The sequence below is a fragment of the Tasmannia lanceolata genome, unplaced genomic scaffold, assembly GCF_043159265.1.
Source record: "Tasmannia lanceolata isolate RefF3 unplaced genomic scaffold, GAP_Taslan_0.1 ptg000044l, whole genome shotgun sequence".
Lineage (NCBI taxonomy): Eukaryota > Viridiplantae > Streptophyta > Magnoliopsida > Canellales > Winteraceae > Tasmannia > Tasmannia lanceolata.
This window is the reverse complement of record NW_027518721.1, coordinates 20,070,298-20,086,575: the sequence shown is the minus strand read 5'-3', so window position 1 is coordinate 20,086,575 and position 16,278 is coordinate 20,070,298. Positions and strand designations below refer to the sequence as shown.

Here is a 16,278-nt window from a genome sequence, read left to right as displayed (position 1 = left end):
TTGGGCTAGGAACTGAGACTTGCGGCAAGTTGCTCGTAGAAAAATTGCTGGCAATACACGTCGTGCTTGTGACTGAATCAGCCGTTTCCTTGCGTTGTGTCATCCCTGTTCGGGAGAAGACAAGAAGCTTAGAAAACTGGTAATGAATCAATGGCATATGTTTACAAGATACTAATGAACTCGCTCTACGATAGATTGCTGTTTTCTGATTTCTCGCCCTCTTTTTCGTGGAGAGAGTCTGTCCAATGTTTCAATATTTTATAAATGAAATCTAACGATTGGGGAGATTTATAAAACCTGGATTTCTTACTTAAAATCCAGGATAATAGATTGTAATAACTAGAATTTTACGCCACTATCAAACTAAACTAAACTTAAAATCCAGGATAATAGACGTAACTTTTGCTAATTGTCCAAAATGGGACGTACTCTACGAGTTGCATAACCAACCAAAAGAGTATTAGATAAGCAGCCTATAAATGGAGTGGAATGTAGGCAATTTCGAACAAAGCCATTTTGAGGCTTTTCCATTTGAAGAGAGAATAGTCACCTCATAGATAAAATTGTATAATTCATCTAAATCATATGAGGCAGCTTTCTCTCTTGAAAAGGGGGGTAGCTTTTGCCATGTATGGGTGACAGAAAGTAATAGAATCTGTAGATTAATTTCAGGGATTTGCTAGGGACCATCACAGAAGGCATTTTGCACAAGGGCTGTTGCATGAGAGAGCAGCCACACAGGCTCACTTTTTGTCTTATTCATTTAATTCATCTGAGCTGGCTGCTCTCACATGCTAACAGCCCTTCCGTGAAATGCCTTCTGGTATGGTCCCTATCAACTCCCTTTATTTAATTGATTTGCTAGGGACCATCGCAGAAGGCATTTCGTGGACAGGCTGTTGCATGAGAGAACAGCCACATAGGCTCTCACTTTTCAACATATTTTATCTTATTTTCTGATGTGAGTGCTCTCTTCTCCGCGTAATGCTTTCTGCAATGGTCCCTAGCAAATCCTTTTCAAGTAATATAATAGGCCTAATTACAAATGACCTATGCTGGAACAGAAATTTCAGCCCTTTTCTACAACATGAAACCGTGCGTGCAATGTCAGCCATTGAATTAATCATGCCCCCAAAAATACATGCGTGCTTTTATGACAATATTTTTTGTTTGAAGAACATTGAAAGTAGATATTTAATCAACTAAACTCAGCTCAACTCAACTCAACTCAACTCAACTCAACTCAACTCAACTCAACTCAGTTCAACTCAGTTCAACTAAGCCAGTTGGGTCGGCTAATGAATCCTTTAGAAAATTTTCATGAAGGTGAAAGAATCAATAAATAAAATTTAAATCCAGAAGGTATTTAATAGCTATAGATAAATTTACATGTATATAATATTTAATAGCAATAAAGGATATTTAATAGTTACAGAAAAAAATTAATTTTACATTTATAAGGTTTTAAGTTTTAAGTAACCTCGGAAGCCATCCAAGTTCTTCTGCTGTAGAAGGCCAACAATAAAGGGATTTCTTTATAAGAACAGGCCATTTGCATGGCTAATTAATAAAATTAGTTGGAAAATTAAATAAGATGATGGGCTGTATTAGTTGTGACCAACAAAAATGGAGGTAGCAAAAATAAAATAAAAAATTGCTTGAAAATAAAAAGAAGGTACATTTCACACTCAAGGCACTTGTTCTGAGATACATACATCACCAGATACAACCACCACCTTTGCCAGCACTGCCACCATCTTGTTGTCTGCATTTCTACATAGATGATAAGAAAAGTTTAGCATAATAAAATTCTAAAAAAAAATCTAAAAATGGGCATGAAAGTTAAAGCTATTAAGCCCGTCGTAGAGTTCCTATTGAAGCTGTAGTGAATGTTTACATAGAAATCAAGGAGCTTTTCTCTGTGTCCCCTATGTCTTGAGTTTGAATCATGGTTCTCTTGATTCAAGTTTAGATAAATCACAAAAAACACATTACATAACAATGACAAACATCTGCACTGCTTTTAGTTATCTACAGCTTTAATAAAAACTGTCATTTATCAGGAAAAAAAATATCACAGTAACACATCACATCATACGAATGCACCGACCGACGCAAACTAACTGGGCTTTCCTAAATGATCAAAATGCTCCCCATTGTTTTATGACAACTTGGTCATGGTGTCCTAATTGGTTTCCTAAACAATTAAAATACTTTTCATTGTTCTTTGACAAAGATCTACCAAGTTGGGAGGTATTCTCCTCTTAGTAGCTAAGTTGCGGTCCCAAAACCTAAGATACCAGCCGAGTGATTAAAACCAATGATACCTGGAACGCAGTTCGTTCCGGTACGTGGTACGGGAACGGGTACGGGGTACGATGGTAGCCCGGTACGCAGTACGATGATGGTATGCTATGTTGGTTCGCTATTCGGAGTCGCGGTCAGTTTGGAGCGCTAAATCGGACTCACACACACACACACACACTCTCTCTCTACACACACACACACACTCTCTCTACACACACACACACATGTGTGTATATAATTTCATATATATTTACAAGAATATCATTCCATAGTACACGCTACATACATTTAATACACGAAATATAAAAACCTCATTTATGTCATACATATTTTTTCAAAAAGAAAGTTCCTGTTGGAATATATGAATGTCCTTTCATAGTCCATACTACATCTATTTCATAAACAAAATAAAAAACTCATGTATGCCCTACATATTTTTTTCAAAAAGAAAGCTCTAGTTCCAATCCAACCCAAAATATATAAATTTTGTAGCTCTCTCCATCTCTCCCTTAGTCTATATGCATCTCTCTCTTTCTCTCCCGCGGGTTGCTTCGGGTCGTCATTTTTGGCGATCCGGGTCGCTAGCGAACCACGTTTGGGATCGTGCGACCCCGGATCGCGGGTCGGAGGGCGGATGGCGAATCCGGTAACCTAAAATATTGCATGATGCTAGATGCTCCAGTTGTTTCAGCAATGAACGGTGGTACTGACAGAGAATGCCTACTTTGATTCTAGCCTTCATTCTTCAATGAAGATGACTCATTTGGGAGATATCCTAAAACCTTAACCGCCTACCGCCTACCACCACCAGCCAAATAATTTAAATCCAATACCATGTCACTGATCAGGCTGCTCTTACTCAACCTAAAATCCACAAAACTCATCTTGACGTGACATTATTTCCAGCTTCAGTTGAATGCCAATTCAGCAATCGTTTTTTTTTTACGGTAATTCCGCCTAATAAAAATTGATAATGCCAATCGAATTTATTACAAACTACTGCCTAATAAAAATAGATATAAATGCCTGAAATATTTTGCAAATTTGAGATTACAATTAACTGAAGATTTCTCGATTCTACATTTTCGAAAGTGAAGAATTTAAAGAAAAATCGAGAGTTACAATCCATTGTTAGATTTTGCAGAATGTCTCCAGGACCACAAATTCAAGATCTTGCTAAAAGAAAAAAAAATTAACTGATTTATCAAGGTTATACATAATTGGAAAACAAGAAAGAGCATGTTAGCTTGCATAGGACATTTAGCATAGAAATGCCATGATCTCGTACCTTTCAAATTCACACCAAAAGGTGGGGAATTGTTCTGTATTTAATGCTCCAGCCACTAAGCTTTGTCGTTAACATATCTGACAACATAATTTCTTCCTGCTAATGAATTAAAACCAGTAGTTATGGTCATTATCACCAGTAATAGCATCATTATCGTCTTCATTGTCATCTTCATCTTCGCTCATGTGATCATTATCGCCCTCATCATTGTCATCAATATTAAAGTCAGGATCATCTTGCTCTGTTGAATCATAATTTACTTCAAGAGTTGGATATGAATTCCAAGCAGGAGGAAAGGTCTTTTGCAAAGCTTCAGTAAGTTCTCCACCAGTTCTCTCTATCCTGCGCAAACACTTAGACCAGTGAACTGCAGTTCCCATATCAACAGTCAAGCCAAGTTCCACCATTTCTCTACAGATACTCATGATCCCAGAGTAAATGTATTCCTCAGCCACAGTAGCCCTTGACAATAATGATGTCAGTAGACAATGGTATACAGCTTTGTCTGGTTTCAACCCAGCCAACTTCATCTCTTCAAAACACCTCAAAGCCTTCTCTGGAAGTAACGCACGTGCCCATCCATGTATTAATGTCGTATAAGTCTTTATGTTAGGCTTCTCTCCTACAGCTTCCATTTCTTCAATTGTCTTAGTTGCTCTCTGAACACAAAGAAAATATGATACATGGAATTCATAATGATCATTTTCACAAATATAATTTTTTTTTAAAAACTGAATATTTTTCACAAAATCTCAACCCATATCTTCCAAAATTGTTCAGCCAGTTATGGATAAAAAGAGTGAAGAAAAAAATATGTAAGAGCTGCAAAAGAAAATTAACTTCTTATAGAACGAGCTCCAAAGCACTCATATTTTATTCAATGGGAAATTGCAGCTTAATAGATATCTGTAAAATCTGTTTCTGGATATACATAATATAGATTTTTAGAAGATACCAAAAGTACTCAACTTTATAAGCCTGCTTTACCATTGCTACTCCATCTCATTTCAGGCATACTCAGAAAATGGTAGATGCATCCAATACTCTTTCAGAAAAGGATGGTTGGTCATATTTCAGAAAAAATGAAAGGCATTTATTTTGCTGAAAAATTTAGCTCTACAGTATAATATAGAAACAAAGGTGCCACCAAAGAGCATGATAATTCACCCTTGCTTTTTTATTTGAAACACCATGACAGAGTCCACTCTGATGACAATTGATACTTTCCTCGATTTCTAACAGCCACAACTTAATTGTCCTAATTCAGAGTTAAAATAGATCTATTGTATCATAGTAACAAGAGAAGCCAAAGCTTGAAATAGAACTGGAATTTTTATATAATTTATCAGAAGCATTACCAGCATATCTCCAGCCTTGCAACACGCATTTATGAATGATGTGTAAGTATGAATGTCTGGAAGAACACCATTTTGCTTCATTTGTTGCATCAGGTCAGCAGCCTCCCACACATCACCTCTTCGAGCCCATCTACAAAACAAAATGGTAATATAAGAGAAATTGTGGAAAAAAGAAAACAGATGGAAGCCTAGGGAAATGTAACAACTGTGTAGAAGAAGACCATTCCAGTTTGAAAGTCAACGGAGCATGCCCATGTGGCACAATTTGGTCTTGGAAAGTCATGTTTCATTATATATTATAATTAAAAGCATGATTTTAAAATCACATTGAAATCAACACGTAATGACCTAAATGTTTTCGTTTTCATCCCCATCGAAACACATACCAAAACTAGAACGCTTACCGAAACCAAAACCGGTGTATTTCACACACACACACAGAAATATTTTGCAGCGTAGTGTATTTCACATATATGTATACATGTAATTCATAATTCTGTCATCGTGGCCTACCCCGAGTCAATTCCCGTTTACCTTTGCCGTGTTCTTGTCCGAATCCACGTTTTGCCTTACAATGTCAATCAAAACTCCTTTAAATCTCTCAATTTATGACCGCATCTACCGAGTACTCAGCCTCATCATGCCGAGCCGACTAGGATTTGCTTTGGCTGCATTCAGACCCGCATTCTCATAATGAAATAGGGTTACATAATTATATTATAGGAATTACATATAAAATGTAGTGTGTGTATTATGTATAAATATTTATATGAATTACATGTGAAATGTAATATATAGAGAATTATCAGACGAGCACGACAACACATGCCAGTAGGTGTTCATTGCTGTTAAACAATCATTATGGATGGTTGTCTTGCTAATGTAATAGTTTCTAAGTGGGTATTTGTAGCATTTTCTAAAGTTTTATCTTAAAATTCTATCATTTGCACATGCTTCCTTTTGGGGGCACAATCGAGCATCAACTGTGTGCTGACGTGTGGCTCAGATTCCACTAGGACGAATGATGCCACACGGCAGGGCAAGACAGGGTCCTCGACGGGTATCTATGCACTCAATCAGCACAACCTAGGAAGCACGGGTACTATCCCAGGGCTCCCGCACCCGCACCCGACACGTATGGTGCGGGTACGTCCGAGGTACGTACCCCATTTTAAAAAAAAAAAAAAAAAACTAGTTTTGGTGGTTGGGTGCGTGTCGGGTGCGCACCACGCGTACCCGACACGTCCTGCTTCTTCCTGCTGCTTCTCTTTTATTGTCCATTTACTTAAGATTTACATGTAAATAACGGAATACCCCCCTTTTGAATTTATTAAAAATAGTTTCAACACCCAAATCTAAAAGGAAAAAAGTCAACTCTCCAGTTCTAGTACAAAATTCAAAGAAAAAGGGTCGGGTCAAAATTTTAACTTTCTTAACTTCCAAACAGTGGAGTATTTTTCAAATTTTAAAAATTCATAAAATCTATTTTGTCCAAACATTATTAAATCCCAAAAGTCCGGTAAAAAAAATCTCATAATTTGGTCTCTAAAAATTATTCATCTTGTCAGGCACTGGTCAACAAACTGGTGACAGACTTTTTTTTCTAATGAATGATGTATTGATGCCTCATGTTCTGAAATATGGAACTTAATCACTTATGAAATGAAGAGTAATATTAGAAATTTTCATTTTGGTGATGTTATTGTTATTTGATTGCTCTACAATTTTTTTTTTTTAATTTTTATAAATATATAATAAAATATTAAAATATATTATTATAATCGGCGTAGCCGCACCCGGTTTTTTTGGCAAATCACGTACCCACGTACCCGTGTCGTGTCGTACCCGTGCTTCATAGAGCACAACATCTTAGCCAACATGGAACTCGGAAGCCACGTGCCACCATGTTGCCCAATTGGCCACTGCCATGAACCCCCTGGGACAGTGCAGCATCGGCGCCAATCATGCCACTGCCATGCGATGTCCCATCGCCAACCCGGAAGCCACACGCCGCCCAGTCGGCCACGACCATGAAGCCCCTGGGACATTGCAACATCGGCGCTGATCATACCACTGCCATGCGACATCCCATCGCCAATCATGCCCTTCATGCAACGCTTGGGCAACCCTGCAGTGCCGATATGAGCATCAATGATAGCAATTGCCCTGGCGCCATGCCACCTTAGCCCCACCAATCATGGAACCCCCTCCTATAAAAGGCAAACCCACACTCCAAAAAAGGGAGAGGCCAAGAGACCAATGCCACCACCTAGGTACGCGAGACTGACCCCTACTCTCGGACTCACGAGCACTTCCTTTCCTTGCCCTTAGCTCCATCTGTTGCCCAGTTTGACTTGAGTGTCGAAGGGTTCTCCGAAGTTCTGACTTCAGGCATTCCTAACCAACTGCTTTGACTGAAGAAGTGAAGATCACCCAGCCAATCACCCAACCGAGCATCTGGTAGGATTTGAGCAGCAACACTTCAATATGTTTCTAATCTCCACGCCGCTACCACTTCGCTACCGTGTAAAATAGAAGAACATAAAAAGAACGATGAAGCTTCTTGCTAGAATCCTTGATCGTCCCGCTTTGCTACCATGTTGAAGTAAAAATCCATCGTGATCTTCTACATGTAAAAGAATAGAAGACGGAGAAAAAGAAAAAGATCAATGGAAAGAGAAAGACGAGGGGAGATTCTCTAAAAATTGAATTCCCAACCCTACAAACTATAGTTAGAATCTCCACCTAAGCGCAATTACAATGGCATCGGGGCCATCTAAGATGGGTAAATTAACATACAAACAAACACATATAAATGTAAAAGAATTAACACAAATACCAAATTCTCCAATTAACGGATAAGATCACGACCACAATTCAGCATGTTTATGTTTTCATTTTGTTATCATCCGTAATTTGCAAAATGGGTAGCTTCTCCAATTGTTTTCCTGAAACGCATGCCTATCAAATTTTTCGATCAGCATTAAGCTTGGCAACCATTACCTTCATCATCTGCATGTGCAGAGTTCAACAGCCATACCTTATGGGCATGTAATTTCAAGATCTCAAGAGGAAACAACAAGCAACAAACTCTGTCACGCCCCAGCCCCACTGTGTAAATATTGTCCGGTTCCGGGTCTTCCACCCTCCTCGGTTTTGTTTTCCGGCAGCAGTAACCGTGGGACCCACTCCTTGGAGATGCTGAAAACGCGTCTACATGGGGAGAGGGGAAATCCACATATATGGCCTAGCAACTTTTCCTCCCTTTCCGATGTGGGGTCTCACAACCCACCCCCCTTGGGGCCCAGCGTCCTCGCTGGCACACCATACTGGATGGAAGGTCCCGCTCTGATACCATTAGGTCACGCCCCGACCCCATTGTGTAAATATTGTCCGGTTCTGGGTCTTCCACCCTCCGCGGTTTTGTTTTCCGAGCCAGACCCACTTCGCGGGGCCCACCTTGTGTAGACGCTGAAAAGGGGAAATCCTCATATATAGCCCAGCAACTTTTCCTCCCTTTCTGATGTGGGTTCTCACAAACTCTGTACACTATCAAAAGTGTCACATAATGTATGCATTTTTCCATGTGTTATTTCTGCAAATTGGAAGAGGTTTTTTTTTCTGTGGAAATAGAATTTGACAACCTCCGAATGGTAGAAATTTCACCACTTTGGCACTTAAAATGAGAGAGTTATTGATGTTTTATTAAATAACTCCCTATATTATCTCAAAATTATGGTTTAATACTGTTTAGGGTAAAGAGACCATAACTCTCTTAACCCATTGAATTTTTTGATTAGGTTTTTTTCTGTGTAAAGAGAATTTGACGACATCCGAATGGTAGAAATTTCACCACTTTGGCACTTAAAATAAGAGAGTTATTGATGTTTTATTAAATAACTCCCTATATTATCTCAAAATTACGGTTTAATACTGTTTAGGGTAACGAGACCATAACTCTCTTAACCCATTGAATTTTTTTATTAGGTTTTTTTTTTGTGTAAAGAGAATTTGACGACCTCCGAATGGTAGAAATTTCACCACTTTGGCACTTAAAATGAGAGAGTTATTGATGTTTTATTAAATAACTCCCTATATTATCTCAAAATTACAGTTTAATACTTTCTAGGGTAAAGAGACTATAACTTTCTCAACCCATTAAATTTTTTGATGAGGTTTTTTCTTTGGAAAGAGAATTTGACGACCTCCGAATGGAAGAAATTTCACCACTTTGGCACTTAAAATGAGAGAGTTATTGATGTTTTATTAAATAACTCCCTATATTATCTCAAAATTACGGTTTAATACTTTCTAGGTAAAGAGACCATAACTCTCTCAACCCATTGAATTTTTTGGTGACAAAACATATTTACATCATAAACTACTTGCATGTCAATAATGACTATTTACCTCCACAGATCATATTGTACCAACACAAATAAGTATCTCTACAATACCAATGCAATAAAGCAAATTTCTGGCACGGACGGCTAGAGTATTTTTCAAAGAGAATTTGCAAAGAAAATACAAGTGAACCTCTAGTACCAAGTCAAATATTTTAAGCAGAACACAAATTAATCCATACCCATCAATTAGTATGTTATAGACAAAGGTGCCTCTTGGAATCTTTTGAGAACTCATTTCTCTTGTGACCGCCAAAGCACTTTGCATCCGGCCTGACTTGCAACATGCCTTGAGTAATGCCTCATAAGAGAATGCATCAAGCTTCAGGCCTTCCTCTTTAATTTTTGAAAAATACTCAAAAGCTTTCCCCGTATCTCCGAGAGAAGCATAACCTTTCATGATGGTTGTGTAGGTACACTCATTGGGACTTAAGCCAGCCAGTGACATCTCATCAACTATTTCAACAGCCTTGTCCATCTGCACAAATAGACAAAGATAAATACAGCTCTTAATGTTAATTGCTTACAATCATAGTTTTAAATTTAGTCTGAAATCCGAAATTTTTGGGATCGAAATCGGAAATTTCGGATTTCCCAAATTTTGGCCGAAATTTTGAGAAATTGATTTTTTTTTTAAATAATATTATTACCAAATTTCAGCCGATTAACTAATTATTTTTTTACTGGATTTCAGCCGAAATTTCGGTTTCGGCCAAGGTCAAAATTGGGACCAAAACCGAAATTTAAATCCATGCTTACAATGCATGAAACAATGTTTGCATCAATTACCTGTCGTTTCTCAACAAGGCCATCAATGAGAACATTATAAGTCCTCACAGTGGGAATGCATCCACTACGCCGCATCATATCAAGAATACCTAAAGCTCTTTTTGTCTCTCCACCTTCTGCTAAACTGCGTATTATCGGAGTAAATGTTCGAGATGAAGGCCTATGCCTCTCCTTCTGCATCTCATCAACAATACGAATGGCTCGATCCACATTACGCATCTTACAAAATGCTTCAATGATATTATTGTAGAGGACAACATCAGGCCTCAAGCCCACTTTTAGCATGTCCTCAAAAATGGCAAATGCATTAGCAAAATCGTTTTGCTGTACAAAGCCGTTGATCAACATAGAGTAAGTGTTTCTGTTATGTGTTATGCCACATGATTCCATTGTTTTGCTAACCTCTAAGGCTTTGGAAACCTTGCCCATCTGAAAGACAAACATCAAAAGTCGCCATAATGATGTTTAACATAGAAAGTTTACATGTCAATATCATGTAATTTGCAAGTGCAGTAATATCAAGAAAATTTGAATAGTGAAGGCAATAAATAGCTACACATTTGGAGAAATAGAAACTTCTGGGCCACAGTTGTAAGATCACACATCGTCATTCAAATCTGAGACTCAAAATTTCCCAAACATTAGCATACTCGGGCACTACATTTTTTATTTATTTTTTGAATAATAGCCAATTTTATTGAGAAGAAAAGACCGAGGAGGTCGAAGTACACAGAGATGAGAAATTAGACAGACATATACTCAGGCACTACATTTTCTAGGCACTAAAAAACAAATAACCCAGGCCAGAATGTATCCGTATGAAAAATCTTCTCAAAAGAAATAGATAATGGCATGAATGTTTTCCCATTTAGAAGTTCTCTTAATCAACAGAAGAATTCAATCATGGATTGAGAAACTGCACAGTTCAAAATAAATCACTGGAAAATAGAACTTTATGGAATCCACAAATTTCTATTTTGTGCATATTCCACGGGGTCAAGATAATCAATAAATGAGCACATGCCTTATTATTTGTCTTGAAAATAAGAAATATAATACCAAAAAACAAGAGTACAACTGAAATAGAAAGGAAGACAGAAAATGGCTTACCTTTATATATAGATTAATAAGACATCCATAGCTGATTACCGAAGGTGTAAACCCACATTCCTACAGCAATATTCATGGCAAACTATTAGAATGGATATGACACAACATCCATGCAAGCATAAAAAAATGTGTGTGGGACTGATAAGGGTCCTGCCAAACTCAAACCTATCCAGAAAAAAATATATTGATACCACTTCAGTGAGATAAATGGGAAAGTGCGTAGGACTGCAATTCCACCCCTTTACAAAGATAAGTTTACATTAATAATTAATCATTTTTTTTCTTATGAACCATGAAATCAGCTAAATAAAGTATTTTTTCCCCAAAGAGTGTACCTTTAATCTTTCAAACACAATCAAACATTTTTCCTCATTGCGAACTTTCGTGTAACCATGCATCATTGTGTGGTATAAGTCCATGGGAGCATCAATTCCTTCTTTTTCCATTTCCCTTACCAAGGCTTCAGCTCGGCCCATATTACCAGTTTGGCTGCATTGTGTTTACAAAAGATTAGCAACACTAAGATTGTAACTAGAAGACTGGTTTCATTTGCATGCTAGAAACCAATTGCATACAAATTACATCGTATTTAAAAATGTCATATTCACAAAAAATTAAATAAAAAAAGACAGAGAGGCCAACATCAACAATTGAATATATGCATTTATCAAGATTACAGAAAGAAAACCGAAATACTCATAATCCACTTCCAAGGGTCGGAAGAAAACATCAAATTTGCTACCCAATAATCTCCATAGTGTTGCAACTGATTGTGATTTTGAGAGCTGTATGACCAATCATTAGATCAAATTCTATACGCATTAATCTCTAGAGTGCTGCAACTGATTGTTATTTTTTAGATATGTATTGAGAGCTGTATGACCAATCATTAGGTTTCAGGCTTTAGTCTCAAAATGCCATTTTGTTCAAACAAGTGAAATTTTATTAATCATTTTAAAAAGCCAAGCTAACTTAAGCTAGCAAAGGCACAAGAAAAAATGGGGGAAATTAGAAAACTACAGTCTTGACATCTCATGTCATATAATCAACTTGGAGAAAGAGACCCCAAAATTAGCCAACAAATCCGTGGAAGTGTTTCCTTCTCTGAATGTAGGAGAAGGAACACTCAATGTCCCTCAAAATATATGAAAAAAAACACCCTACGGGTTTGCATCAAAATCCCAACAAAAGGATATGACAAAATGCCTTCTTAAAGGTTCATATGTCACACTACTCAATCGTGTGCAGAACATATACGAACATAAGAGTACTCAAGAAGACCATGCCACAGTATAAAGCCAATCAACCCAACATGTAGATCAATTGCTAACTTAACGATATGGGGCACCAGACAACCAATAGTCCCCACCACCCTACATACCAAGCTACGAAGAACATCTCCTGATTTAATATGAGAAACGAATAGGGAAAGAAGAGTAGATCCTATCGTTGTTATAAATCATTTTGCAAAAAAAATCAGCAATGTTTACAGAGACTATACCAAACATATTACCCAATGCTTTGTGGAGGCTCTAGAAATTGTAGACTCTATTTGTGCTGGGTATAGGTTCTTCTCTCTTCCTTTTTTCTTCAAGGAGTGGGAGGGAAGGATCTTTGCATTTTATCTCTTCCTATTTTCCTCAAGGAATGGGAGGGACGGATCTTTGATCATCCACAGGTTCTTTATTTCTTTTAGATATAAAAGGCATTTTTGTGGCATAAAACAGTGTCGGCTAAATGCGAAGGCCAAACAATGTGCAATGGCAACACAATAAAGTCATTGTCAAATGTACGTTTTTGGTTTTTGAAGAAAGCACATACCTTTATCAAAAAAGAGACTTGTAAGGGCTTTTTAACTTTACAACAATGGAAAGCTAATGGCATGAAGAACACATCACGAACAGTACAATAATAGATTCAAACATGGAAACAAAATGGAGACATACCCAAATAAAGATTTCTAGTCTTTTGTGAGTCCAATATAACTAATACTCGGGCACATAAAATAAATGTAGAACTTTCAAAATATAATTAAGGAATATAAATAATATGTTTCCTAAATTCAGAGGAAATAACTCACCAATGAGCATAGATTATGTTACTATATATAATATCATTCAAGGATGTGTGCTTCTGCTTTGCCTCCTTAAACCACATATCTGCAGCACTTCCAAAGCAACAAAGAAGAGCATCAGGGGAAAACAATACAAGAGCGTATGCTTGGTGCCACCAATTCCAAGGCCTTAATGGTAAATAGACAAAGTTTTTCCTTCACAATTATGAATGAAACCTTTCAAAAAAAAATTATAAATGAAAACCTTGAAAGATGCTACTGGAAATATTATGACTTGAGCGAATCAAACATATGTCCAGCTCAAATTTATTCAAGCACTAATGCCACATTTTCAACAGTAAGCGTGAAGGAAAGGCAAGTTTTCAAAGTGAACTATGGACTATTTGCAATCCATGATGGGAATGGTCAGATCAAACAAAATAACATACAAAAACTGAGAAAATCACAAGTGTCTCAACATAGTGTATTATTATCATGGAACATCATTATGAAGTGCCAAACACAATGCCATAGCAGCCCTGCCTTATAAACTTATTATTTAAAATTCATCAGCTTTTTAAACTGAAGGAAAAACGACAAATAAATTTTCCAAAATTTATAATTTAAAAGAGATGAGTTTTAAGATGTAACATGGGTGATGTGGTGGTTCAAGTGTGCAGAGGACCAGTTTTTTTGCCACTAGACAAGTGAAGCAAATTCCTCCGGTTTTTACATTTACACCACATAGTATCTTTCTTTACCTTTTTTTTCATTCTCATGGAAAAGGTAGAAATACATTAGCAACAACCAATTATTCGAGAGAGACCCTTTTGTTCGCTTCACCATGGAAAGGTATGAGCTCCAATTGTTTCTCTGCTGCTAACTCTTTCATCAAGGTCGTCAGCTCAACCTAGCTAAGTCCTCCGCCATTGTTACACACTTTGTCTTCTACAGTTCCAGGTTCTCGTCAAAGCATCATTCACTCTTCTGTTTCTGAAGTTTCTGAAGTTTCTTAGTGACAATAGGTGACGGTATTCTGCCTACATAGTAGACACAGATGATAAATAAGAGAATCCTAAAGATTCGATTATGCCTTGTCTTATTCCCTCTGTTCGAGTTAAATGCACCACTTCAGTCACGCATCGATTGTTCCTTGATCTTGTCCTTAGATCCCTTCACAGTATCTTTGTCCCCACCTCCCTTATTTGATCTCAGTTAATGTGATTTAATGTTTTTACAATCGAGAGTAAATGTCATCCGTTAACCAGTTAGTTTCTATAGTTATGGTGATTTAAAATCTCTCTATAAACTGTTCTTCATTAACCCCAATCAATATCTGTAAAGACCCATCTTGCTATTGCTGCCACTTACTCCACATAAAGCACAAAGAGGTGAGTAGCAGATCCCTCACCCCACCCCCTTACACCACCTCTGGAATTGCCTCTTTCTTCTCGCCTTCTCGGCTATCCTCAATCGTCATCGTGAGCTCTTCAAGGGAAAAAATGAAAAAAAAAAAACAAAGGATTCAAATAGAAATCAAAGAGGATGAACTTGTTTTCAACCTTGCTTCCCCAGCCACCACATTCATTAACCCAATCAATATCTGTAAAGACCCATCTTGCTAATATTAGGGGTGTAAATGGATATTCGGAAATTCGATTACCGTCCGCATCCGAATCTGTTTAAAGTGAATATTATCTGAATCTGTTTCAAGCGGATATTATCCGAATCTGTTTATGAGATATCCGGCTCTTAGCGGATGCGAATCTGGTAAATGGTATATCCGATCCGTTTAACATCCGAATCCGAGAAGTAAATCATTTTTATTTATTATTAATAATATCATTAATATTTATTTTTAGTAATGACCCACTATCTTTTGTTTCTAAAAGAAAAGTGAATTTTCTTTTTAGAAAAAAAAAAAACAAAACAAAAAGTGTTTTCGGTAGGAAATGAAGTAATCTCTCATTTTAAGGGAATTCTTAGAGTTTGACATGGCTTCTTTATGAAGCAACAAATGTGGGTTGTAGGATGAAAGAGACAAATGGATGATGGTGATTGAAAGAAGATTGCATAGCTTCAAGAGAATTCTAAAGCAAAAAGCCCATCTAGGTCATTAATGGTAAATGGACGGCTCAATTTTTCAACTTAGGGTTATAAAAAAACCCAAAATGCAATTAAAATAGAGGCCTTCTAAGGTTTGCAAATAGAAGCAAGCAAGAGAGAGGAGAAAGGAGGAGGCTGAGACACCTCTTCGGCATTCCTTGGTGCCTCCAACCCCACCAAAATCCACAGCCGCCCCTCTCCACCTTTTCACAGCCACCTCCATCACCGCTAGTCACCTCCATCTATAACCCAATCCCCATCTCCATCCCCATTTCTCTTCATCTTCCACCATCAACACTCCCACTTCTCTTGTTCAAAATAGCCCAAACCCATTCCATCATATAAGGACACTCCAAAGATCAATGACTACTACCAACACCATCATCCATCCCCACCGCCTCTCTCTCTCTCTTACTTTGTTTTAAAAGGAAGAAGAGGATCTCATATATTTTAGGGTTTGAGAGTTAATTTTGTGAAGAGAATGTAGAGGTCTAGTTTTAGGGTTTGGAAAATTCATTCGAGGAGTAAGAAGGAGAAAAAAGATAAAGTGCTGCAATAAAATGTTCGAATTTACCGGATAAACGGATACGGATAATATCCGAATTCGAACAATATCCGGCGGATACGAATTCGGTAACAGATATTAAATATCCGTCAAATCCGAATCCGAATCCGAATCCGAATTCGGATAGTGTATACTGTAATCGAATTCGGATATAGCCATATCCGCTCCGAATTCGATCCGTTATCCGAATTCGATCCGTTTACACCCCTACTTGCTATTGCTGCCACTTACTCCACATAAAGCACAAAGGGGTGAGTAGCAGATCCCACACCCCCCACACCACCTCTGGAATTGCCTCT

The 16,278-nt window shown here is 37.5% G+C and overlaps 1 protein-coding gene across 1 annotated transcript in view; it reads right to left on the bottom strand.

The window, feature by feature from the left end:
• Positions 1–1,564: 1,564 nt before the first annotated feature.
• LOC143864058 (pentatricopeptide (PPR) repeat-containing protein) overlaps positions 1,565–16,278 on the bottom strand; it is a 31,445-nt gene continuing 16,731 nt past the window's right edge. Inside the window, exons 4-11 of the mRNA XM_077374873.1 lie at positions 13,336–13,422; positions 11,591–11,744; positions 11,256–11,315; positions 10,146–10,574; positions 9,539–9,834; positions 4,954–5,083; positions 3,596–4,254; positions 1,565–1,773 (exon numbers count right to left, since the gene is read on the bottom strand). Of these exons, the coding sequence (XP_077230988.1) occupies positions 3,703–4,254; positions 4,954–5,083; positions 9,539–9,834; positions 10,146–10,574; positions 11,256–11,315; positions 11,591–11,744; positions 13,336–13,422 (1,708 nt within the window). The 3' untranslated portion in view covers positions 1,565–1,773; positions 3,596–3,702. The remainder of the gene's footprint in view (positions 1,774–3,595; positions 4,255–4,953; positions 5,084–9,538; positions 9,835–10,145; positions 10,575–11,255; positions 11,316–11,590; positions 11,745–13,335; positions 13,423–16,278) is intronic.